Source organism: Notamacropus eugenii, chromosome 1, assembly GCF_028372415.1.
Source record: "Notamacropus eugenii isolate mMacEug1 chromosome 1, mMacEug1.pri_v2, whole genome shotgun sequence".
Lineage (NCBI taxonomy): Eukaryota > Metazoa > Chordata > Mammalia > Diprotodontia > Macropodidae > Notamacropus > Notamacropus eugenii.
In genome coordinates, this window is record NC_092872.1 from 402,614,295 (window position 1) to 402,641,339 (window position 27,045).

Here is a 27,045-nt window from a genome sequence, read left to right on the forward strand (position 1 = left end):
AAGAGACTAGAAAAGACCATGAATTGTAAGATGTTCACCTGAAACAGATTTGCTGAACAAAACAATAGAAAATTATATCTTGGCTCAGCTCACAATATTCAAAAAAAATCTTTCCTGATTTCTCAATTTTTAGTGCCTCTATCACCCCAAATCATTGTGTATTTAGTTTACATATTTTCTGTATTTAGTTATCTATGAACCTGTTGCTTTGCATCAGTAGAATATTATTAACTTATTGAAAGCTGTGACTGCCTCACTTTTGCATTTCTACTCCCAGAGCCTAGCACAAGGATGGACACATGGTAGGTACTTAATAAATGCTTGATAATCTTAGTACCCATTCCTAAATGAGTATAATCTTATCCTAATTCCCAGTAGAATAGCCGGGGAGGGGGGGAGTTTCTCCAAGATTTCTTGGCACAAAATGGGGAGATTTATATATATACATATATATGTATATATATATATATATATATATATATGTATGTATGTATGTATGTATATATATGTATGTATGTATGTGTATGTTTTTTCTTTGGAACTGGAATGGTTTGGGGTGGATGAGAAAGGGAAGAGGGGGCTTAAGACTTCATCTAATTTACTTTACTGTTCTACCCTCCTCATTCTACCTAGATCATCCCTTTTCCTGGCAACTAGGTAGTATAGTGAATAGAACACTGGACTTGAAATCAGAAAGATCTGAGTTTGAACTAGCCTCAGACACTTACAAGTCATATGATCCTATAAAAGTCACTTAAATTCTCTGTGCCTCAGTTTCCTGTTCTGTAAACTTATAGCACCGTGTTGTGAAGATCAATGAGATGATATATAAAGTGCTTTGCAAACCTTTAAGTGTTAAACAAGTGTTAGATTATGATTATTATTTTACTTTCAGCAATTCATCCTTTCTCACTTAACCTCTCTGTGCCTCAGGTTCTGTAAAATGAGAATAAAATCCTCTCATGGTTGTTGTGAAAATTAGATGAGATAATGAATGTAAAGTGCTTTGCAAACCTTTAAATGTTGGGTAAATTCTTGCTGTTATCCTTATTATTTATTATCCTTTCAGCAGTTCTTATTAAACATAGCAGCCCATGTCTGGCATCCATCCATCCATCCATCCAAATGTCTCATTGTCCAATTCAGCTGTATCTCATCCAAATCCTCCTCCAAATCTGCCTCTTTTGTATCTCACTCCTATGCTTTGCTTGTTGATTTCAATAGACCAATCAATACCAGATGATGAATCTAAGAAAAATGACCCCAGTTGTATAAAGAAAACTGAAATCAATTCCTTATGCTCCCTAAGCTGTGCTCTTCCCTCTCTGTTATCTCACTTCATCTGTCTTACTTAGATGGAAATCTATATGTCTAATTTAAATCACTGTTCTGCAGACAGCAGTTACATGATTTAACAAGAGTCACAGACAGGCCAATAGAGCAATATATGGCCGAAAGGTTACAGTGCTGAAATATATTAATTGTTCAAAGAATAATTTATTTTACAGATGTGCTGTTATTGTTATAATGATCATGAATTATTATTATTTAATGTTTATTATGGCCTCATGGTATATTAACAGTAGTAGAAAATCCCACTTGACCCCTAATGCTTTGATGTCAATTAGGTTGGTTTATAGTCTTTTGGTATTATAGCAATAACCCTTATAGCTAAGCTCCACAATATATGTGCTCAAAGCACTAATACTTAGAATTATAAACTCATAATGGACTTTAAAGATCAGCTAATCATATAATCATGGGCTCACAGATTTGAGCTGGAAAAAGAACTTAAAGCCCATTTCATCTAGTTCAACACCTTTTGTACGAAGTGCAGCTAGGATACAAACCTTGGTCTCCAACTCAAAACCCAGCATTCTTTCTATCATACCCCAGATAAGGAAACTGAAGTTTATGTTAAATTGTCACAACATAGTTCTACTATATCACAGCAAGTGCTTCCAAATTAGCCTTACAGAGCCTATAAAAGTCAAAGGCATTTTAGAGAGCTACAGTTCTATTGTGAAGAAAAGAGTTCTATCTTATATACAGGGCAAAGTCTTTCTCAAAATTGTACCCTAGAAGAATATTTGCAGATTTGGATACTTTACTTATCTATTCCAGACCTGAAATCTGATGTTAATTTTGTTTTAAAATCTATGCTGCTGCAGATTTGTTTTATAAAGGAGGAAAAGGAGGAATGCAATTTTTTTTTCCTCTTTGGCTTAAAACCAAAGATCCTAGGCTTGTGTTCATTTCATTTTAGAAATGAAGCCTCTGGTAAGCACAGCAATGTTGATGGTCCTGATACAAGTTTTCCAGAGTCTTCCCATCTTGTATCATGGAAGTTGGCTGAGATTATTAAGGGCAGGAGATAACTGTGGAAAATGTGATTTAGAACTTTGTTCTCAGCCTGAAAACTGCCTGGCTGGGACTGTGTTAGATCGTTGTGGCTGCTGCTCTGAATGTGGGAATAGAGAACGGCAGATCTGTGACTTGGATGGCAGTAATCATTTCTATGGGCAGTGTGGGCAAAACCTGGAATGCATTTTAGACACTGAGGTGATGGAGTATGGGGAAGTTCCTGAACCACAGTGCGTTTGTGGATCCCAGGAAAGTGTCTGTGGACCTGAAGGGAAGACCTATGAGAATATTTGCCAGTTCAATGAGATTTATTCTCAGAAGAAAACCAATGTTAGCATAAAACACAAAGGACCGTGTGAATCAGGTAAAAATAAACTACATTTTTCAACAATATATTTGGAGAGAAAGAATATTGATCTTTGAACATGTTTTTCTTTTTGTGTTATCAGAATCCTAATACTGAGTTTAGATGAATGACAAAAGGGTGGAAGAACAGTTTATCACAGTTTGAATTTCTGTTATCAATGAATTGTTTGCCTTGCTAAGACCTGAAGAAAGGGGTTAACAGAATTTAAGAAGAAAGAGTAATTATTTGGCATTTAGGAGCCAGTCAATCTATCTAGCCCTCTAAATGGTCAACAAATACAGATCAAAAATTAGCTGCAGTATATAAATATTTAAACTCAGTGAATGCCCTAAACTACTACATATGTATTTGTGTTTCATAATAATAGTAATTAGTTCCTGTACCCCATTGATATTTACTATATCAAAATAAAATACTTTTTATAAGACCAATAGAAAGAAAAATCAAGGAAGAATGGCAACTAAAATGGTCATAATAAATAGAAATACTATGTGATGAAATCTCTTAGGAATTCTCCCAAATTAATGACATTTTCCTAAAACATGAGCACATCTACACTGACTATTTGGCTAAAGCTTGCTTCTCAGTACAAGGGTTAAAAACTCATTTAACTTTTAAAAAAGCCATGTATGTACACTGACAAAACTATACAGTAAATCACCTAACACATGAGTAGAAAAAAATGGAAATCATTTGCATTTATTTTTATAGCAACAGACTAAAATAGTTTCAATTACTTCTGAGATTCCATTTTCTTTGTGCAAATTAAGAAACCAATTGATGAACACAGTATAGCCTATCAGCAAAATGAAGGAAAAATCAGGCAATTAAGTCAGTCACTTTCACAAAGCAGTTTTATAGCCTGATAGCAATGATTCATCCTTCAAAAATTAGTACTGCTATTTTTAGAGACCAGATTTTCAAATGTCCCAAAGCATATTCTATAGAACTGCAAGTCACACAGAAATACTTATAGTTTTTAGTAAGACATGAAGTGAAATGAGTGGGGAAAAAATAACTCAGCTATTACATGAATATTAGAAATCCATCAGTATTAATTCACATATCCTATGTACAAATGATGATGTGATATTTCCCCTTTCTTGGCATTGGAGTAAAAATTTTCCTACCATATTTTCTTCAAGCAGTTGAAAATTTGCTAATTTTTAATAGTAGATTCCTAGGATAAAATGGGACTTCACTCAGCTATCTACTTCAAATTATAATTTTTTGCTGGCATTTTCTAAAATATTATTATTTTTATCTGATATCTATTATAGATATCAGATAACAATGAAAATCATATTTAACAGTTTTATAGAATTTCCCATTAAAAAACTACAATGCTCCTTTAATCTTACAACACGGAGGTAGGTGCATATTTAACTAATTTATTAAAAATTTATTTCTGAAGAATCTATTATGTACTAGATATGATGCTAGGCTCTGAGGAGATAAGAAATAAAATAAAACCTGACCTCAAAAAACTTAAAATCTGGTAGAGGAGATAAGAATATACTCGAAGAATTCAAATACAAGGTAGATATGGCTAAGTGTCAAAAAAGAGATACCAAAAAAATTGCTGTAATGGTTAATGTAATGGCAACACCTCTACTGACTTTGAAAGATCAGGGAAGACTTTAATAGAGAAGGTTAGCTAGTCCTTGTAGGATGTTCAGAAGTTCAAAAGACTGAGATGAGACAAGTGGGGCTGACACACTGCCAGAAGTGCCTAAACTTGGCATTTTGGCAGCCAGCTAAGAGAAATATTTTCACTATATTCTACATTTTCCCAATAAAAATTTAAATCTCCTAATGAGGCAGGTAGGCAAAATAATATATATAAGCACTTGAATCCTTCAGAAACTTACAACCTGTTTGGTGATTGGTCTTGGGCCAATCATCAAACCTTTTTCAGGCTCAGTTTCCTCATCTATTAAAAAGATTATAATAGCACTTAATTTCCATAATTATTGTGAGGATCAAGTAAGATAATGGATATAAAGCATTTGGCAAAGCTTAAAGTAAATGCTGGCTGTTATTAATCTTATCTATGTAGTTTCCTGAAAACAAAATATCACTGTATACTCTGACACAATAGAATCACTGGAAGATGTAAGTGAAATAAAAAATTTATTTGCCCAACTACACCTTAAATAAATATGTTGACCTTAAAGCCATTACTGTGATGAGGATACATTATTATTATTATTATTGTTATTGTTATTGTTATTTTTGGAAGACCTATTTTCCCAGTGTAGGTTATTTTTTAATGTAAAATCAGGTACTGCTTCAATTAAGACACTTAGGTCACTACAACAAATCCCCTCAGCTTCTCTTTTTCATGGCATTTCTCTCTAACCAGTGTATGTAATGCTCAATGACAATGAATCAGTTTCTGAGGCTGAGAAGACCGCACATTATGGCAATAATTCTAACCATTATGGAGAACCATATTGTCATTTACTTAATTTTGCACCACTTCTTTGTGTTTCCTAAAAGTACAGGTAACTCTTGTATTGAGATGTTCATAGCCCAAACAACCTTGATTATGTTTTTGAGGTATTTTCCATTTTATGTGTGACTCAAGCCTCTACCCAAAAGCCTGGGGAAATCTCTTCAAAGCCTGGTCCAAAAGGCTATCAGGAGATATTATTATTAATTTTCAATTCATTGATCAATTTCACTTCTGAATATACTGCACTCCTTCCTAGTGAGCCATGCCTTGTAATAAAGAATTTAAAAAGAGAAGAAATAAGCCTAACAGTTCAGTAAAATTAAAAAACACATCAATCAAATATGACCATCTATACAATGGTTCCACACGCATAGTCCTCCATTTATGCAAAGAATTGGGGGTAGTACATTGCCTCATCTCTTCTTCAGAGCCAAGGTTAGTCATTACAATGACAGCAAATCACATTCTTTTTTTCCATTTACATTGTTATAATCATCGCATATATTGCTTTGCTGGTTCTGCTCATTTCATTTTGTATCAATTTATGACAATTCATTATCTTCCAATGCTTCTCTCAATCCTTCATATTCATCATTTCTTATGACACAGTAAATTCCATCACATTTACGTGTCATAATAATGTAGCTATTCCCCCCAAAGATGGACACTACCTACCTTGTTTTCAGTTCTTTGCTACCACAAAGTATTGCTATAAAAATTTAGTGTATATGGGATCTTTCTTCTTGTGTTTGATCTTCTTTCTGTGGCAGTTGTATTGACTTTTGTCTTGCAACTGGGTTCCAGTGACTCTGGAGGATAAAGTGAAGCTGATGACTTTTTTGAGTTCTGCCTCACTTAAATACAATTCTTGCACAAGTCATCATCCTCATGATGTCAAATCTGTGAAGAGTAGTATTTGCCCTTTAGGGACCTGGCAGGTCAAGTTGGATGATATCATCATCATCTTCTTCTTGTTCTTCTTGTTCTTCTTCTTCTTGTTCTTCTTGTTCCTCTTCCTCTTCCTCTTCCTCCTCTTCCTCTTCCTCTTCTTCCTCTTCTTCTCTTTCTTCTCTTTCTCCTTCTTCTGTTCTGGCCAGAAACTTTTAGGATCTGTGTCTGTCTCTCTGTCTCTATCTCAGTTCTTACCTAAAACATTAATCACTGAATGGGCATTGCCTCAAACAAACTGAGACCAAGGAAAGACCAAAGTCACTTAGCGCATCCTGGGCCATTGCCAGTTGTCTTGACTTGTGTCTTCCCATTGGACTCTGATGACTCTGGAGGAAAGACTGATGACAATGCAGCTCTGCCTCACTTAAATCCAATTCATATGTAAGTCAAGACATCACGCTCACAATGTCATTGGTCCTCTTCAAAAACAAAGGATGATACATGAACAACAAACAACAACAATGATCTCCTTTAGGCAGGTGGCTAGCAATGCAGTCTCTGAATCAAAGGGTATGAATGTTTTAGTCATTTTCCTGTCATAATTCCAAATTGTTTTACAAAATTAGACAACTTAAAAGCACAAGTTGCATAGAAGGTAGTGAAAAAATAAGCATTGACACAGGAAGTTCCTCACTGGGAACTCTCTACTCCAGTAAAATTGCAGTCCCTATTTCTATCTTTAAAATGGATAAATTCAACAAGCCCACCTTCTTCCACTGTCCAGACCATTAGCCCTGAATTGGTCAGCCTGTTTATGGCCTGTTCGGCCTAGAGGCCGATGAGCTACCCGAGCCTTCTTACCTCTCGCAGGTCTTTGGTGATCAGCTGGATAAACGTGTTGAGAGAAGAGACTTTCCAGAGTCGAACAAGGGTTAGGCTTTATTCAGGGTCTTAGTTACATATCCATATGCAGGATGAATTCTTCCTCAGGAGAGAGGAATCCTCCTCCTCCCAAGGGGCAAGGATCATACAGCAAGAGGATGGGAGTGGAAGAGGGGAAGGACCCTCTTCCCTCCAAGGGCCCCTCAGCAAGAAGAGCGCTTTTAGGCTTTCCTGTCCCTACTTAAGCTCTCCCGCCGCATAGTTTGCACGTGAATACTGTGCGTGCTCTCAGCCCCTAGCTAATCAACAACAGGTGTGCTCAGACCACGGGCCAATCTCAAGGGTGGGATGCTCTCCCCAGCAAGTTTCCCACTGAGAAGAGGTGGAAATGCACGAGATAGCCTGTGTTTCACGCCTCAATCGCCAGCTGTTCCCTGGGGGGCCTCGTGAGAACTCTGAGGTTTAGAAGTCCTCACTTTTACCTGCCCGAGACTGTCCACGTGAAAACTGAGCTTACACCCCCAACAATGGCCCCTTCCCTAATCATCCAGGGCTGTGAGTTGACTTTCACACCTCTAAAATCAAGAGATAGAGAAATGAAGATTCTGAGCATTCTATCTTCTAATTATCTGCCATCTTCAGCTGAACATTTCTCACTTCCAGTTGCCCCTTAAATTAGTAAACAACCTATTACGCATTACTCTTCCAATCCCTGTGATATATAATCATAGACTGCCTAATAGTAAACTACTTCCTTTGCAATCCCCACCTACTGTTCTGTCATCCTCAATATCTCGTCTTCAACTCTTCTTCCCCCATGTCTCATTCCAACTCTGTCTACTCCTTCCATCATGCTCTCTGTCCTAATGAACTAATTTCCAAATTTTCCTTCACTTTGGACCCCTTCTTTGACATCCTTCCATCTTCTGACTTTCCTCAAATGACATTGGATCCTACTGCACCTTCTGTAATGTCCTCCTCAGGTTACACTGGTCCAGGGTGAAGTGGGGGAGTATAATCAAAATATCCCTTGCTCCACACTGCCACTTACAAACTCTCTTTTTTTGCCACCATCACTGAGAAATGTTTTCATCTTTCCTTCTTCTGAGATTCATTCTATTCAAATTTATCACAAAATCCTAATAAGAAGGATACCCAACATTTTCATGAATTTCAGTACCTAGATCACTGTCTTCATTTCTGCCCTAGTTCTTTTCTACTAGGGACCCTCAACACACCTGTTGATGCTCCCTCAAACACCCTAACCTCCTAATTTCCTAAGCTCCTCGTATACCATGTTCTGCACCTCCACTCTCTCAATCAGATATAGAAAAGGAAACTTAGATTAATTAATGTGAATGATCAAAAACTGACATTGTTTTTTTATCATAACCTTCTATTATTATATCCTCACCTATGCCTCACCTCTCTGAAACCTAAAATTTTTTATTCTTATTGTTATCTCTAATCTCTCCAACCTTCGGTATTTTCTCAGTCTCTGCCACCACTCTGATTTTAGTTTCCTTTCTTTCCAATCTTAACTCCATGGTTAAAATATTCAGTCGCATGATGTGCTCTATTCTATATATCTATATAAATATATTCAATATGTATAATCAATATAAATATACATATCTATACAAAAATAACCATAGCAGCTCTTTTTGTTGGAGTAAAGAACTGGCAACCACAGGGCTGAATATCCATTAGGAAATAGTCTGAACAAAATATGGTATATAAATGTAATGGAATATTATTGTGCTGTAAGAAATTATTAAAAGGAAGACTTCAGAGAAATCTGGAAAGAATTATATGAACTGATGCAGTGAAGTAAACAGAACCAGGAGAACAATTTATACAGAAACAACAACACTGTAAAGGAAAACAACTTGCAAGGAATTAAGAACCTCCTCAATGCAATGCCTTGCCACAACTCTAGAGGACCAATTATAAGTTATGCTGTCTATATCCTGACAGAAGGGTGATGACCCCAAAGTGCAGAATGATTCATACATTTTTGAAGATGGAAACTATTCATTTGCCTTGTTTGATCATGTTTATTTTTTTCTTTTACAAGAATTGTATTTTTTTTCTTTTTTATTTGGTTGAAGAGAGAAAGAATCAAGTAATAGTGTTGAAAATACTATGAAAAGGAAAAGAAATTTTAAATGGTCACTGGAGAATCCTTTAAAATGCACAGAATGGAAATGAAAGAAGTTCAGAGAGAAACATGAACAAGAATACCTTTGAAAGTAACCATTGACAAACAAAACCAGTGCAACCAAAATTAAAAGAAAAGCAGAAAGCTAGGAAAAAAAATTTTATAGCATATATCCCAGACAAAGGCCCCATTTCTCAAATAATGCAGAAAACTGAGTCAAATTTATAAGAATACAAGTAATTCTCCAAATGATCAATTGTCTAAGGATAAGAACAGGCAGTTATCAGATGAAGAAATCAAAACTAACTATAAGAACATGAAAATGCTCTAAATCGCTATTGATTAAAAAAATAAAAAATAAGACAACTCTGAGGTACCACCTCACATCTGTTAGATTGACTAATATAACAGAAAAGGAAAATGACAAATGTTGGAGAAGATATGAGAAAATTGGGGCACTAATGCACTGTTGGTGGAGTTGGGAACTGATCCAATCTGGAGAGCAATTTTGAACTATGTCCAAAAGTCCAAAAAAAAGTATTTGGAGTTATGCTCCCCCCAAAAAAACTGTGATCCTTTTGATCCAGCAATAACACTACTTGGCCTATATCCCAAAGATAGAGAAGGAGGGGGTGCTACCTATTTGAACAAAAATATTTATAGCAGCTCTTTTTGTGGTGTCAAAGAATTGGAAATCGAGGAAATAGAGGAATGATTAAACAAGTTATAGGATATGATTGTGATGGAATACTACTGTGCTATAAGAAATGATGAGCATGTTGAATTCAGAAAAATCTGGAAAGACTTACATGAACTAATACAAAATGAAGTGAGCTGAACCAGGAAAACATTGTGCATAGTAACTCATATTATATGATGATCAACTCTGAATGACAACTATTTTCAATATGATAATGATCCAAGACAATTTCAAAGGACTCAGGATAAAAAATGCTATCTACTTCCAGAGAAAGAACTGATGAAGTCAGAATGGAGATCAAAGCATGCTATTTCTCACTTTCTCTCTTTTTTTCATGTTTTTTTCCTATTGGTCTACTTTTATTTCACAACATGACTAATACAGAAACACTGTTTTGCACAATTGTACATGCTTAACCTAAATCAAATTGTTTAGTGTTTTAGTGTTTCAAATTGTTTTAGTGTTTCTCCTCATGGAGAGGAAGGAAAGAAGGAGAAAATTTAGAACTCTATTTTTAAAAAAATTGATTGTTAAAAACTTTTCACATGTAATTGGGAAAAAAATAAAAATAAAAAACAAGGCAAGCAAATAGCAGAGCTGGAATTTGGACTCAGGTAATTTTCAGATCCAGTGTTCTTAATTTTTTTCCCATTTTTGTTATGAACTTAACAATCAACAAATATAACCAGATGCAAAGAATAAGAAAGGGGATTGTATATGAATTTGAATTAATTTTTTATCTTAATTACTTTTGGTACCAACAGTTTTTTAAATGCATATGAAATTTAAGATAATAAATGCCCACTTTGTACCCTCAAAATTGGAGCTCTTGAAAAAATATATATGTATGTACATATGCATGCATATAAACATGTATAAATATAATATATATTTATTTAAAAGCAAGCTATACATAATAAAAATTCATGGTTTCATATATAATCCTCTTTTCCTATTCCACTGTGTATGAAAATTTTTTTTTATTTTGGCATTCATTAAATTCAGAATTTTTAAAATGGAAAAAAGAATAAATTTATGTTATCCAATTTCAACTGGGCCTTCAATGGAACAATATAATGTATGTAGACAAGCTGGTCTTGGCAAAGAGAAGAGCCATCTCTTCATCTGTGAAAGAAATGAATATTGCCCTTGAAAAATGCAAAGTTTTTCATATTTAATTAAAAATAAGTTGTAGGTTATATCAATGATGCAGAAAAAGCTCTTGACAAAAGTACAAAACTCATTTATACTTGAAAAAAAAAAGGCCAATGGGGTAGAACCAAGATGACAGAGAAGCAAGAACCTGTTTGAACTCTCCCACCAACCCCTCAAAATACCTGTAAAAAATGACTAAACAAATTCTATAGCAGCATAAGCCACAAAATGGCAGAATGAAACAAATTCCAACCCAAAACAAACAGGCTGACAGGGAGGGTCTATTGTACCAGGTTCAAAGTGGAGCACAGCCCAGTGTGGGCCACACTGGCACAGACAGGACGGGAGCATGCCTCAGGGCACTGAATCACTAGCAGCTGCATCGATTTCCAAACTTCTCAACCCACAAACATCAAAGATAACTTTAAAGGTCAATGGGAAAGCTCTCTCACCTGGGTGAGAGAGGAACATGATCTGGCCCCAGCCTGAGCCTCAGGGTGGTGGCAGCTACTGCTGCAGTGGTGGCTGCTTCTAGAGCTCTTAGCCTACAGATGGTGGGGGAATCAAGCAGTTGATCTGGGTCACACTCCAGAGTGTTTCTGGGGCAAAGAGGAATTCTGGCATGGTGGAGCTGGTGGCAGCTGTGGAGAGGAAATCTTACAACTCCAGAGCAGAAAAAAGTGCTTGTGGTTGCTCATAGACAAGAGCACAGGCCAGGAGAGGAGTAAACACTTCTCTTTTGATCATACCACTTTGGAGGAATTGAGAATTTACAGGTCCCTAGAAATATCTCTGAAAATAGCTGTACAAACCTCTTGAAACTTGAGACAGTATACCCTCCACTTAACAAAAAGCTCAAAAGTCAGGTAATGGCCAGAAAAATGACCAAATGGGAGAGAAAATAACACTATAGAAAGTTACTTCCTTGGTAAAAAGGTATTTTCTTATGTACTTGGGGACAAGAAAGATCAACATATACTGGAGGAAGATCAAAGCACAGAACTGGTCAAGGTCAAGGCTCCTACATTCATAGCCTCCAAAAAAATATGAAAGGGTCTCCAAAAGGATTTTAAAAATCAAGTAAGAGAAATAGAGGAAAAATTGGAAAGAGAAATGAGAGCAATGCAAGAAAATCATGAAAAATGAGTCACACCTAAGGGAGATTCCCAAAAAATGCTGAAGAAAATAATATCTTTAAAAATAGACTAACCCAAATGGCAAAAGAGGGCCAAAAAGTCAATGAGGAGAAGAATGCAGAATTGAAGAACTGACCAAATGGAAAAGAAGGTCCAAAAGCTCACTGGAGAAAATAATTTCTTAAAAATTAGAATGGAGCAAATGGAAACTAATGACTTCATGAGAAATCAACAAATTTAAAACAAAAGCAAAAGAATGAAAAAATAGAAGACAATGTGAGATATCTCAGTGGAAAAACTGACCCGGAAAACAGATCCAGAAGAGATCATTTAAAAATTATTGGTCTACTTGAAAACCATGATCAAAAAACAAGTCAAGACATCATCTTTCAAGAATTTATCAAGAAAAACTGCCCTGATATTCTAGAACCAGAGAATAAAATAGAAATGGAAAGAGCCCACCAATCACCTTCTGAAAGAGATCCCAAAAGGAAAACTCCAAAGAATATTGTAGTCAAATTCCAGACTTCCCGGTCAAGGAGAAAATATTAAAAGCAACCAGAAAGAAATAATTGAGTATTGTGGAAAGACAATCAGGATAACATAGAATTTAGCTGCTTCTACACTAAGGGACTGAAGGGCTTGTAATATGATATTCCAGAGGCCAAAGGAGATAGGATTAAAACCAAGAATCACCTACCCAGCAAAGCCAAGTATCATACTTCAGGGGGAAAAAATGAAATTTCAATGAAATAGAGGACTTCCAAGCATTCTTGTTGAAAAGACCAGAGCTGAATATAAAATTTGACTTTCAAACACAAGAGTCAAGAGAAGCATGAAAAGTAAACTGGAAAGAGAAGCCACAAGGAACTCATTAAAGTTGAACTGTTTACATTCCTACATGAAAAGATGATATTTGTAAATCATGAGACCTTTCCCAGCACTATGGTAGTTAGAGGGAATACACACACACACACACACACACACCCCCATATATGTATATATATATATATTTATATGTCTGCGTATATATCTCCCTATATATGTATGTGTGTCTATGTATATACATACGTGTGTGTGTATATCTATATATGCGTGTATGTATGTGTATATATGTGCGTATGTATGTGTACAGAGATAGAGGCGGGGCACAGGATGAGTTGAATATGGAAGGAGCATATATAAAAAATAAAATTAAATGTTGAGAGGAATGTAATGGAAGAAAGAAAAAGGGAGAGGTAGAAGGTAGTAAATCATCTTACATAAAAGAGGCAAGAAAGAGTTTTTACTATGGAGGAGAAGAAGGGGTGGCGAGAGGGAATAAGTGAGCCTTACTCTCATCAGATTTGGCTTAAGGAGGGAATAAGACACACTCATTTGGGTATGGAAATCTATCTTACCCTGCATGAAGGTGGGGGGAAGGGGATAAGAGAGAGAGGATAACAGAAGGGATGGCAGATTGGGGAAAGGGGTAATCAGAAACAAACACTATTGTGGGGTAACAGGTCAAAGGAGAGAATGGAATAAATGGAGGGCGGGACAGGATAGAGGAAAATGTGGTTAGTCTTTTGCAGCATGAGTGTTATGGAAGTGTTTTGCATGGCTACACATGTATGACCTATATTGAATTGCTTGCTTTCTCAATGTGGGTGGATAGGGATAGAGGAAGGGAAAAAACGTAAAACTCAAAAGTTTTAAAAATGAAAGTTAAAAATTGTTTTTGCATGGAACTGGGAAATAAGATGTACAGGCACTGGGGTATAGAAATCTGTCTTGCCCTACAGGAAAATAGAAGGGAAGGGGAGGGGAGGGAAGGATGATAGAAGGGAGGACAGATTGGAGGACAGGGTAATCAGAACACATGTTATTCTGAGGTTGGGGGAGGGAGGAGATGGGGAGAAAATGTGGAATTCAAAATCTTGTAGAAGTGAAAGTTGAAAACTAAAAATAAATAAATTATATAATAGAAAAAATTAATAATTTTAAAAACCCAACCCTACAAAGTATAAGCACAAAGGGGCCTTTTTAATGTCACAAAAAGTATCTATCTAAAAGTAAGAGCAGCATCATATGTAATAAGGATACAGTAGAATCTTTTCCAATAAATATGGAAATAAAATAAGAATGCCTACTTTCTCCATTATTATTTGATATAGTTCTGTAAATGCTAGCAGCCACAATAAAACAAAAGAAAGGAAAGGAAGGAAGGAAGGAAGGAAGGAAGGAAGGAAGGAAGGAAGGAAGGAAGGAAAGAAGGAAGAAAGAGAAAAGAGGAGATAAAACTATCCCTAGTTGCTTATAAGATAATAGCATACTTGAAGAATTCTAGAGAATCAGCAAAGGTATTATTCAACATAATTAGTAGTTTTAGAAAATGTGCAGGCTAGAAAATTAAGCCTCAAAAAGCAACTGCATTTCTATAAAATAATAACAAATCTAAGAAACAATAATAGAAAGGGAAACCCTATTCCAAATAACTACAAATGCAAAAAGCATATGGAAAATGATCTACCAAAACACACAAAGCATAACATAATAAAGAACAACTTTAATGATGGAGGAATAGACAGTGATTATGGTCAGACCATGTCAATATGATACTACTAGAGCTAATTTTATGTTAAATTTAATAATAATTTTTATGCTATACCAATCAATTTCCTGGTCACTGCAAATCTCAAAATGCAAAGGTTTCTCAAACTTTATTCCACTGTCAGCACTGTTGTGAATGATAGTTAAATATAGTAACCTATTTTTAAAGTTGTTTAATTAATTTTGTCATAAGAACTTTTTGAGAAATATAATAATTCTTGAAATAAATGCTATAATTACAAATTTAAAGCAACATATCACTATATTTGATTATATTTCATGTAATATACCTAACAAAGTACCTAATTTTCTGACATAACAATAACTTTTGTATATTAACAGAAAATCATGTGCATTTATATTAATATATGCATGTATTTATCAGATGCAATTGCTAATATGATTTAAAGAACTTGAAGTTTTATTTTATTTGAATTGAAGCTACTGAGAGAATCTAATTGAACTTTCTTAAGTCAGGATAGATAGTGTAAATTTTGTCCATAATGCTTAGTTTAACTATCAATTATATTGACTTTTCCACTCTTTTGATAGTAAGTAACCCAATTCTAGGTTTTCAATTTGGCCCAGCTAGGTCATGCTCCATGTAACAAACAGTGTGATATGTAGTGGAACAACTACAAGACATGAATCAGGAGAAACTTGGGATGATTCTTCCTTCCCTCTGACACAAGTTCTGTGATCATAGACAAGTCACTTGACTTCTGAATTTTAATTTCCTTATAGGTAAGATGGAGATAAAAATAATAACAACCACCTATCTCTTAAGGTTGTTGTGAAGACCACAATAATGGGATAGTATATGCAAGTTCCTTTGTAAACCTTAGCAGTGCTATATAAATGCCATTATCATGATCACTCAAGTTCTACCACTGAGCAGCTTTGCCATTGTCTCTAGTCATCAAATTGCATTCCTGAAATACCTGAGACAGTAAAAGAACTAGTCTTTCTGATTAATATTTCATATTAGTCTGAACAGTAAAGTTATTATCAGAGTTTTTTATAGCTAAGGAAAGGATTGATGAAAAATTGAGAAAATAGGTCAAAATGGCATAATTTTTCTTAGTTTAAATCTAGTATTGGGAAATCTCAAAGGCAGCAAGTATTGTAAGCAATAATAAATACCATCTTTCTTAAGCTTAAAGATAAAGTCTGATAAAAAAATATTCAGCTGTCACTAGGACATTCATGACCTTATCATGTTGAGAACTTTCTCCACCAATGATAACCATCATCCATTCATACCCTTTCAACCGGTTGATTCATGTCCATATTCTACCACAAATCTTCCATAAAGGATCCATGTAATGTTCTGGATGGTTTTCTTTGCATCTTTTAATATTTCATAAATTCTGGTGCAACATTTGGGTTAGTTTCTCAATCAACAAACATTTATTAAGCACTTACTATGTGGCAGACACTAACATAAGTGCTAGAAGTACAAAAAAAGGTAAAACTACATGCAAGGAGTTCATATTCTAATGGAGGAACACAGGTCCATACAAAGTAGTTGGAAGGTAATTTCAGAGAGGAAGGCATTAACAGCTGAGGAGACTGGGAAAGGCCTCCTGTGGAGTTTGAAATGAGTCTTGAAGGAAGCTCAAAGCTAGAGGTGAAGAGGGAGAGTTTTTTAAGCAAGGGGAACAGGCAGTGAAAAGGTACAGAGATGGGAAATAGAGTATCATGTAACCATAGCAAGAGAGTCAGGGAAGCGGGATCAGAGAGTGAGGAGAGGTGTAAGATGTATTTTGTGTGTTCATCCTTCATTGCCGAAGACCATGCCATCAGAGAAATGATGACATGACTTGCACTTGACTTTGTTTTGAGTGAGGGAGGGCTATTCAGGTCACCAGCCTCACTTCTCCTGCAGAGCCATCTGAATCCAGTGACCAGATATTCATCAGGATGACTGGAGATGACCCAGGATGAGGCAATTGGGGTTAAGTGACTTGCCTAAGGTCACACAGCTAGTGAGTGTCAAGTGTCTGAGGTGAGATTTGAACTCAGGTTCTCCTGACTCCTGCACTGGAGCTTTGCATCACCTAGAAAAGTATGAAAGAGGCCACACTGTGAGGGGCTTTAAAATGCCAAACAGAGGATTTTATGTTAGATTCTAGAGTTAATAAGGAGCCACTGGAACTCATTGAGTTGAAAAGAGAGATGATATGGTAAGGCTTTAGGAAAATGATGTTGGTAGGAGATGGATGGAGCAGGGAGAGACTGGAGGCAAGGAGACCAATTAGAAGACTACCACTATACTTTAGGCAAGAGGTGGTTTGTGCCTTGTCGTTAAGGTGATGGCTGTGCAAGTGGAGATGAGGGAATATATCAGGATGTGTGAGGAATGAATTAGAATGTATAAGGAATGTATTAGGAAGAAAAGGCAAGATTTTAGAACATTAAATATATGAAATGAATGAGTGAGGAGTAAAGGATGACCCCCAGTTTGTGGACCTATGGGAAAGAGATAGAGAATCAATTAGGAATATCTGTTGTTCCTTTATTCATATGTCCTACCACATTTCCTGGTCATATATGTCCTTCGTTATATCTTTTGTACTATTTCTTACAAAAAAGTCTCTTTAGTAATATGCTTCTGCCTATTTAAACACTCCATGTATCTTTCCATTGCCTTTTGGGGGTCACCTGTAATTCTTATGCTTCAGAGATCATGACATTCCATGATTCATATCATATAGCACCAATGGGAGTGTAAGAATACTGGTTATACAATGGTCTGTGCCAATCCTTGAAACAAGTTAAGTCATCTACTCTTTATGAGTTTCCTGGCATAAAATGTGCTCCCTAATGTGAAGAAACATACATTTAGCAACAGTCCATTCTGTTGCTTTATGTCTTATCTCATTTATTTTTGATTAGATGTAAAAAAAAAAAACAAAAACTTGGTACTTTCAAGGCTAATATAGTGTACTTCATTTTTTTCTTCTCTTGAAAAAGGAATTTATGTGATATCTGAGTTTCTATTTGGTATTCTTTGGCATTGGCATTTCTGTCTTCTTATGGATAAAAGAAAAATTACTTTAATGCTAAATTGATTGATGGGCACTTAAGATTGCCTGAGATAAGCACTAATGAAAAACACTTAGCATTGGAAAACTGCAGTTTCAGAATATAAAATCTTATCAAGAGCAGACCACTGTTAGCATTTAACAACCATTAGTTACAATGATTCAGTTATAAGATAGCAATTTATTAAATACGTACTCTGTGCAACATTGTCAGTACCTAGCTTACAATCCTTCCTTCCCACCCAACCATCAGCAATGACGCTTTTAATATTCATGCCGATAACCCTTCTGTCATCATTAGTTTATCCTTCTCCTCAGCTCCCACACTCTCCATCTCCATTCTACCTCAGACACGTATAAGGGTGATCGTACATCGTATCTTACTGTCATCTGAAATTGTTTCACTTCCAATGTCCTGAATTTTGAAATTTCCTTTCTTGAAGCATAATCGCTGGCTCTTCCATCTCTCACATCACTTTAATCTATCTACGTTTCCTCTTTGTCTTCATTCATTCTAGTAATTAAATTCAGCAAATATTTATTAAGAATTTTAGCATATGTAAGCTAGTGGAAATACAAATGAAAATCTCCATTGGTCCCAGTCCACAGAACTTACATTCTAGGTGAGGGAGGAAAGCAGGTGTGTGTGGCAGAGAAGAAACCCAATCTATTCTCAAGCAAATATAATACAAGGTAGAATGTGATATAGGCAAAGGATAAATCCATTCTAGACAAACAAGATTTGAGAAATTGGGTGTTGCTTTCAGCTGGGCAGAATTAGGGAAAGCTCAAGGGGACAGAGGAAATGAAAATGTAGTGGGTTCAAGGAATGGGGCAGCTCTGATTCCTTGAACCCTCCCTATTTTGCCAAACCATTACACTGTCCTGATTTCACTTCCCCCCTTTCAAAGTCTTGATGCCATAAAAAGTCATTTCAAGGAATCCTTGAAACCACTTCTACCTTGTTCTTCCTGCTAATAATCCTTAACCCTGGGCTGCTTCTACCATCTATTTTCTCTGCTTCATCTCCCAAGTCATTGATCTCTGCCTGAGAAAATCACATGCTCTACTACAAATCATGCTATCTTGTTTCAGCTGGACTATCACCAATGCATAGAATCTTTTAATTCTTTACTGACTGGCTCCTTACCACACTCTCCACAGCAGCTGTTCCAAACCTGCATTCCCTTACCTCATTCTCTTTGAGAATAACCTTGGTTCCTACTTCAATGAAAACTCTGAAGCCATCCATCATGAGCTCACTCATCTCCCCTCTTCCAGATCTGCGTTAACCCATCCTGTCCTCTTTTCTCTAATAGAAGAGCATTAATTGGATTTCTTCCTTGCCACAGCTAATCTTTCCACTTGTTTTCTTGATTCCCTCCCTTCCCATCTCTTCAAAGACCTACTCTATTAACCATACTTTCCCTTAATTTCAATCTTTCATTCTCTCTCTCTGTCTTTCTTTCTCTGTCCTTCTCTGTGTCTTTCTCTGTCTCTATTGTGTGTCTCTCTCTCCCCTTCCTCCCTCCTCATTTCTCTTTTGTCTAGAAAATTTCCCATATTCTAAAAAGACCTTCCCTTGATTTCATTACTTCCTCAGTCTATCATCTTATATTTCACATCTCTAAAACTTCCAGAAAGAGTAAATGGCACTTACTATATCTTGTGTCATTATTCTCTAATAATGCCTTGGAACTCTGTTTCAGATTTGGCCCTATTGTGAGAATGCAAAAATACAAAGCTAGTTTACATGGCTGTGACAGAATTCCCTAAAATAGTGGTCTCTAAAGTGGGAGCCTTGTGGCTCCAGTGGGCTAATCTTATCCTTCTCAATGATAATCAAATGGAGCATGGAAAGATGTGTTTCCAATCACACGTCTTGTCTCCCATACACTGTAACCCCTCTTACACACATTACTATACTCCTCAACTCTACCTTGCACAGCTGCCTCACTGTAGTTGCACAGGCTTGAAATCTCTCTTCTTCTGTGCTGGGCAACAGCCCCAAAAGGTAAACTGCATTGCCGCCCTGGCAATAGCTGGTAAGAACCTTTCCCCACCCTGCTGTTTTAAGTGCTATGGAGTGAGCTGCACAAAACGAAAGGACATGGATGAATTAACATTGCAGATATCTTTATGTTAACTTTCTTCCAAAATATAACTTTCTTCCCAACTTTCCTACTTCTCTCAAAAGCATTATTACCCTTACAGTTTCCTACATTGAAACTGCTCTTTCCAAAGTTACCAGATGCTAAATCTGATGGCCTTTTCTAAGTCCTCATCCTTCTAGACCTTTCTGAAGCCTTTGACACCATTAACTACCCTCTCCCTCCTGGATACTTACTCTTTTCTCCTTGTTTTGCTGAAAATAATGTACTACCTACAAAAAACTTCTCATATCTATGCACTTACAAAACATGGAAACAGATTTTTCTAACCTGTTAAAATTCTTTCGAATGTAGAGTTTTAGTGGATTTTGAGCCCATTTATTAAAAATATAGAAATCTTCCTGACAGAACAACTTATTTACATTAGGAAAGATAGAAATGTACTAGCTGAAGTTCAACAAAAAACTTTATAACTAGTGGATGAAATTGGAAAATGAGTGTCAAGAATTAATTACAGCTATATTTCTTCCATTTGGAACTACGTATCTTTGGGAGGTCTCTTTTTCAGCTATGGACACCATTAAAATCAAATATCAAAATAAACAGAACTTAAAATCAGATCCTTAAATCACTGTTACAAAGTATTAAATCAAGATATTAAAAATATGAAACATAATCATAATGCTCTCATTTAATATTTTAAGTGAGACAAGAATGTTTTTCTACCATTAAGTAAAATGTTATTTTCAAAATATTATTTCATTTCATTCTTTTAAAATTTTGTCATGTATGTCATATCTATATATATTATTGGTACCAAATATTATGTTGTATAATTTATTAATAAGTAAATATATGTGTATTAGGGATGCACCCAAAGTTTTTTGCTTAAGTGTTAAATGATCAAAAAAGTTTTGAAACACTGGCCTAGAAGACTAGTTTTTCTTTTTTATCATAGTCTGATATAAATGGCACCTGTCATAGCTGTAGAACTTGCGTGCTTTCAGATGTCCTTGTCTGTCCTCATTCCCATTAACAAGTCCTTAGAGCTTGGTTATATTCTCTCCTTGGGGTTCTATGGGTTCCCCCTGAGAAGTTATTCTTTTAATGTGATCAGCTTTAGTCCCACCTTGTACTTATCCTCAAGACTAAGAATCAAACAGAGAATCAATTTAGTTAGCCTGCCTTAAGTAGCTTTTAGAAACAGGTTATTACTAAAATGGTAAACAGTTGGTACAAACATCCTCCCAAGTCTGTGACACAATCTCCCACAAGTATGTATAGAATCCAGGAGAGGGTGGGCTCAAATCCACCCTCTTGTATAGTTGTAGCAAACACTTGAATGCTTTTAGCAAAGGCGTAACTCATAGCACCTAAATCCTTGGAGTCATTTTCTTCCCTTTTGTAAGATGCTCAAGAAATTAACATTAAGTAAGGTATGGTGAATCTTGGTCTATCTGTCTTTGGCTCACAATGCAGATAGCGCTGTCAGGTGATTCAGGGCTATTTCTAGGACACTCAGGGGAAAATGGGAAGTCTAGAATCTTCCAGAATCTTAGAATCTCACAAAGTCCTGGTCAGGGGTCATGGTAAGGTTTTGGGATGGAGATCTGACAAGGCCTAAGCTAAGGCCTTTCCTTCCCTAGTAAGAGATTCCTCTTTTAGGAGTTCAGCTGGATACCACAGTCATTCCAACCTGGTTCTAACTAGTTTGTTAATTTGTAGAGGAACTTGGGGGAAAGAGGAGGTAAATTTCCTCAGCATAATGAAACACAACTCTCTCATCATGACTTTTCAAAAGACTTTTCCATACTTAGTCTAAGTCCTATGAGATCGAATAATTGGATATCTTATCACTAACTTTAAGTTGAGAAGAGTTAAGTAAATTTAGTCACTTCACCTTTACTATAGCCTTAGAGCTGTTTTCTACATTTTGCTCTTCTCTGACCTATAATATGCTAGGGTTCAAATCCTATCTCCCACTTCAGTTTCCTCATCTGAAAAATGGCAAAAAAATATTTGCCCTATGTACTCCCCATACTAAAGTTGTGAGGATCAAACAAATAATGCAAATGGAATTTTTTTTGCCTTAAAGTGCTATACAAGTCTAAAGTACTATTAGTAGGAGTACGTTATAATTTATAACTTTTTGTTTTCACCAAAGTTCTTGGAATATTTTACAAAGTCCTTTACAAAATAAGACATAAAGAAACAAATGTTATTCCCCTTTGAATAAGTATTTACATTGAAATTTCCTTTCATTTTTGGAACAAACCTCATGTTACTTAAATTCCACACCTGTATTTGAAGATTAATTTATTATGTATCTTGAAAAAAATTTCAATTTTTTATTATTTTTTATTTTTAAAATATTACAATTTCGTTGCAAATTATAATCTTTGTCAAATGTATTCTTACATGGAAAACAACTTTTTTTGCATGTTTTTAATTAATTTATTTTTAGTTTTCAACATTTACTTCAATAAGTTTTAAATTTTCTCCCTCTCCCTCCTTTCTCACTCCCCAAGACCGCATGCAATCTGATATCTGACATAAGCTCTACACATATATTCCTATTAAATACATTTCACATTAGTCATGTTGCACAGAAGAATTATAATGAATGGGAGAAATCATAAGAAAACAAAACAAAACAAAAAAGTCTGCTTCGTTCTGTATTCTGACTCCATAGTTTTTTCTCTAGATGGGAATAGCATTTCCATCATGAGTCCTTTGGAATGTTTTAGGTCCTTGCATTGCTGAGAAAGGCTAAGTCTATCAAAATCAGTCATCGCACACTGGGGCTATTACTGTGTACAATGTTCTCCTGGTTCTGCTCACTTCATTCAGCCTCAGTTCATATATGTCTTTCCAGATTTTCTGAAGTCTGCCTGCTCATCATTTCCTATAGCTCAATAGTATTCCATTATATTCATATACCACAACATGTTCAGCTATTCCCCAATTGATGGGCATCCCTTTAGTCTCCAATTCTTGACCACTACAAAAAGAGCTGCTATAAATATTTTTGTTCATGTGGGTCCTGGAAAACAACTTTTAAAATGTTTTTTAAATGCCAGTGAAAATTTTGGCAGGTTTATAACCTTAATTTTTTTTTCTTTAGTTCCTGTTATTTCTTTGGCACCTCAAAATACTGAGAACTTTATAGGAAATGACATCATTTTTAGATGTGAAGTTTCAGCCTATCCAATACCATACATGGAATGGAAGAAAAAAGGGGATAAAATTTTCCTTCCTGGTGATGATGCACACATTTCCATCCAGGTACAGTAATTGGTAAGGCGTACTATAGTACCATTTACATGGTAGATGAAATATGTGAATTACATTAATCACATTAGTATAAAACTTGTTTGGTATATTAATAATAACTTAACATTTCTGTTAGTACTTTAAAATTTAATGTAAGTATTATCTCTGTTTTACAGATAAAGAAATTGAGACTCAAAAGTTAAATGCCCAAGATTAGAATCCAATTCTTCTGGCTCTAAAATCAACATTCTTTTCACTATGCAACATTAGCTCTTTAAAAATGTTTTCATTTGTAACACAGACCATCCCAGAAGGCAATAATTGCCTAGTAGATTAACTATGGATTAAGAAAGAGGGACATTACAAGCCATTATAACCATTGTCACTGTACCTCCAAGTCATTATCATTATAGAGGTTTCCTAGTGACAAGGGAAGACTTGGGTAATATAACCATAGGATCATAAGTTTAAAGTTGGATGTAAGATTAGTCTAATCTCCTCATTTTACAGATCAGGAAGCTGAGATCCCATCAGGAAACTTGTCCAAGATCCCATAGCTACTAAACAGAGAGAGCTGGGATTTCAATCTCTAACTCCAAATCCACTGCCTCACTGAACTTGATTTAGAAAAGGAGACTCTAGGAAGATTCTGATAATATGTAAAGAATTCCAGACCTTTTCTCACACTATATTTAAAGTCAGTCCCTCAACCTGCAATCTCTTGAAGCTTCCCATAGAAATACCAGAAGCTACCATAATGACATGTCATATCAGAGAAACCTGGTTTCTTTCCTTCCAGTATAGTAAAGGTAGAAAATTAAAAAAGCACTTTTGCTGCTTTAGTGGTAGAGTCAACTGGAAGTCATGAACTCTAAATCTTGCCCAACTGCGCCCAAGAATAACAAGATCTTCAGAACAAAACTTGTAACAACTTCCTAAAACGACCACTGTCCCCCAAATTTGTCTCATTAGAAGCCTTCTCTAACAGTTATGGAATTTCAAAAAATGAAATATGATAAGCTTAAAATCTGTAAAAATTCGAGTCTTAATTTACTTTTCACTGAATGTCAAGTCACATTTTAAGTCTTGGATCAAAAACAAAAACCAGAGTCAAAATGCATCCTCTTCTTTCATACTTCTACCACCCCTTGGATTATGGCAATAGTCTCTTAATTGATTTTTCCTGCCTCAAGCTTCTCCTGTCTTCAAACCATCCTATACACAGCTGCCAACATAATCTTCTTAATATACAGTTCTGACCAAATTACAACTCTGATTAAAGAACAAAAATAATAAAAACAAAAATCTCCAATGCCACACTATTGCCAATAACATAAAATACAAACTTCTTAGCCCGGCTTTCAAGGCCCTACACAATGTTTTCAAGCTATCTTTCCACCCTTATTTTATATTACTTCCTTTCAGAAATTCTACATTCCAGTCACACTGAACTACTTGTGGCTCCCTGAACTCAACATGTCACTTCCCACCTCCAGGCATTTGCACAGACCATCATCTTTCTGGAATGCACTCCCTCCTCATCTCTACATTTCAGATTTCCTATCTTCCTAGAATACTTTGAAACTTTCTGTTGTTCCCTTCTGTCCCTACCTTATATAAAAGGCCTCTATCTACATATTACATCTTCCCAGTTCTTTAATGCTACAAATATTTTTACTTTTTATCTTTGCACTGCAGTATTTGGAACAGTGACTTACATGTAATAGCTACTGTACATGTCTTCTGATTTTATTGATTGTTCTGGTGGATACATTTATGCATCTATCTATTTAATTCACTGAATCAATAAAAAATATCTCCTAACAGGTGAGAGGTGGACCTCAGAAATATGGTGTGACAGGATGGCTACAAATTCAAGGGATCAAGAAATCAGATGAAGGTGTTTATATCTGTCATACCAGAAACAAATATGGCACAGCTTATGCATCTGCCAGACTAAAAGTTATCAATCCTGGTAAATGACCTTTTAAAAAAATAGATAAATTTAAAAAGAAGTCTTCTATTTGATCTCCATGATTTTTAATATCCTATTTTAAACTACTAGAATCAAACCTGGACTTTCCTTTGAGATGTTTCTTATAACCTTTCTGTTCCTTTTCACTGACTATTTTGTAATTTAGGTTCTTATCATTTTGTAGCTGGATTACTGTGACAGTATCCTAACTGGTTTCCATACCTAGAAAGTGCCTCCATCTGTGCCACACACCACTCCGGATTCATCTTTCTAAAATATTTCATTTGTCATATCATTTTACTGCTCAAAAACTATCTTTGGCTCACTATTACCAACAAAACCAATAGACCTCAGTGATGTGCCCTCAAATTACATTCAATGTCCTCTATAATCTAGACCTGTACTGCCTTTCTAACCATGTCTTTCATCTTCTTATACTCCCTGTCCTGGCTAAACTAATCTTTTCACTGTCCCATAAAATGTGCCTCACTGTCTTCACTCTTTTAATCATAACTTTCCCCCAGATTGAAATCTCTCCCATCACGTATCCACTTGTTAGCTTATTCAGATCCTGCAAATTCAAGACAATTCAATTCCTTCCTCTTTCACAGAGGAAGAGTCTACCCAGACCACTCAGGTCCAAAATCATCTCTTTTACCTCTGAACTCTTATGGTACTTACTTTTTCTGACCTCTGTTTAGTAATTTATGACAGATTTCCCTTGTGAAAACTTCGTATTACACAGAATTTTTATCTCATAATTATCTTTCCTTAGCTAGATGCTAAATTTATTGACAGAAGAGATCTTGGCCTATATGTTTTTTGTTTGTTTTTTTATCCCTCACAACACATTGTCTTGAACAAAGTAGGTGCTTAGTATTTGTCACTTTGATTCATAGACCTTTCTGGTCAAATGGGTCCAACATCACCTGTTAATTAACAGGAACAGTTTGAGAACCATTGGAAATTCCCTAAGGGCCTCTAAAACAGAACGGGTATAACATTAATGGGATTGTGAAGAGTACAAACATCCTTTCTGTATGTCTTAACTTCTCTCTTACATGGAAATAAATTACCTATTGTAGGAAAGTCATGTTTAGAATATACATACCCTACTATTTCTAATAATGATTATAATCTCATATTCTTATAATGATTTCTTAAAATAAACCCATTTTCATCATCTACACTTAATAGTCTGCATAGATTATTAGCACATATCTGAAGATTGTGCTCATTATTTGACTACTGAAACTGATTCAGGATAGCTAATCATTATTTAAAAATATAAATCTGAATTGTGTCTACAATCCACTTCTACTTATTTTACAAAGGTGGGGAAATACGACCTATATGGTATTCAGAGTTCCATTTACTAGGATGATGATTTAAAATAACTTCTCTTACCAATTTTATTATTTCACTTGTAAAATTTCTAATCTGTTGCCTATGTAGGTTCATCATCTAGATATCAAATCATTACCAGGAACAGAATTAGAAGTTCCAACACAGATCATGGAAACTATTATGATCCTGTGGAAGAAGAGGAAGAATATGGATCTGGAGACCATGAAGAAGTAAACAAATTGATTTGAAAATAGAGATTCCATTCTAATCTCAATTATAAACAGTCCAGAATGTTAGACCTGAGAGAGACCTTGGAAATTAGGAGACTGAACTAGATGACCTTTAAAATGCCTTCTAGTTATAGATACCATGGATATTGAATAAAATTTTCTCATTTTAAAAATGAGCATACAGGGAGGGTAAGGGGTTTGCTGAAGGACACAGTGGTTCTTTATGGAAGATCCAGAAGTAGAACTCAAAGTCTTCTGTCTTCTACTCCATTGTATCATTAGATTTATCTTTGTAATTAGAAAGTAAAATTTCCTGTAAAAATGTAAAATAAAATCACTTTCTAAACCAGGTGAAA

The 27,045-nt window shown here is 35.4% G+C and overlaps 1 protein-coding gene across 1 annotated transcript; it reads left to right on the forward strand.

Moving 5' to 3' along the window:
• Nucleotides 1-2,233: 2,233 nt before the first annotated feature.
• Nucleotides 2,234-27,045, forward strand: LOC140518634 (kazal-type serine protease inhibitor domain-containing protein 1-like). Its single transcript, XM_072630954.1, has 4 exons — nucleotides 2,234-2,728; nucleotides 22,989-23,149; nucleotides 24,965-25,112; nucleotides 26,568-27,045. The coding sequence occupies exons 1-4, from the start codon at nucleotides 2,269-2,271 to the stop codon at nucleotides 26,705-26,707; spliced, it is 909 nt and encodes a 302-aa protein (XP_072487055.1). The 5' UTR covers nucleotides 2,234-2,268; the 3' UTR covers nucleotides 26,708-27,045.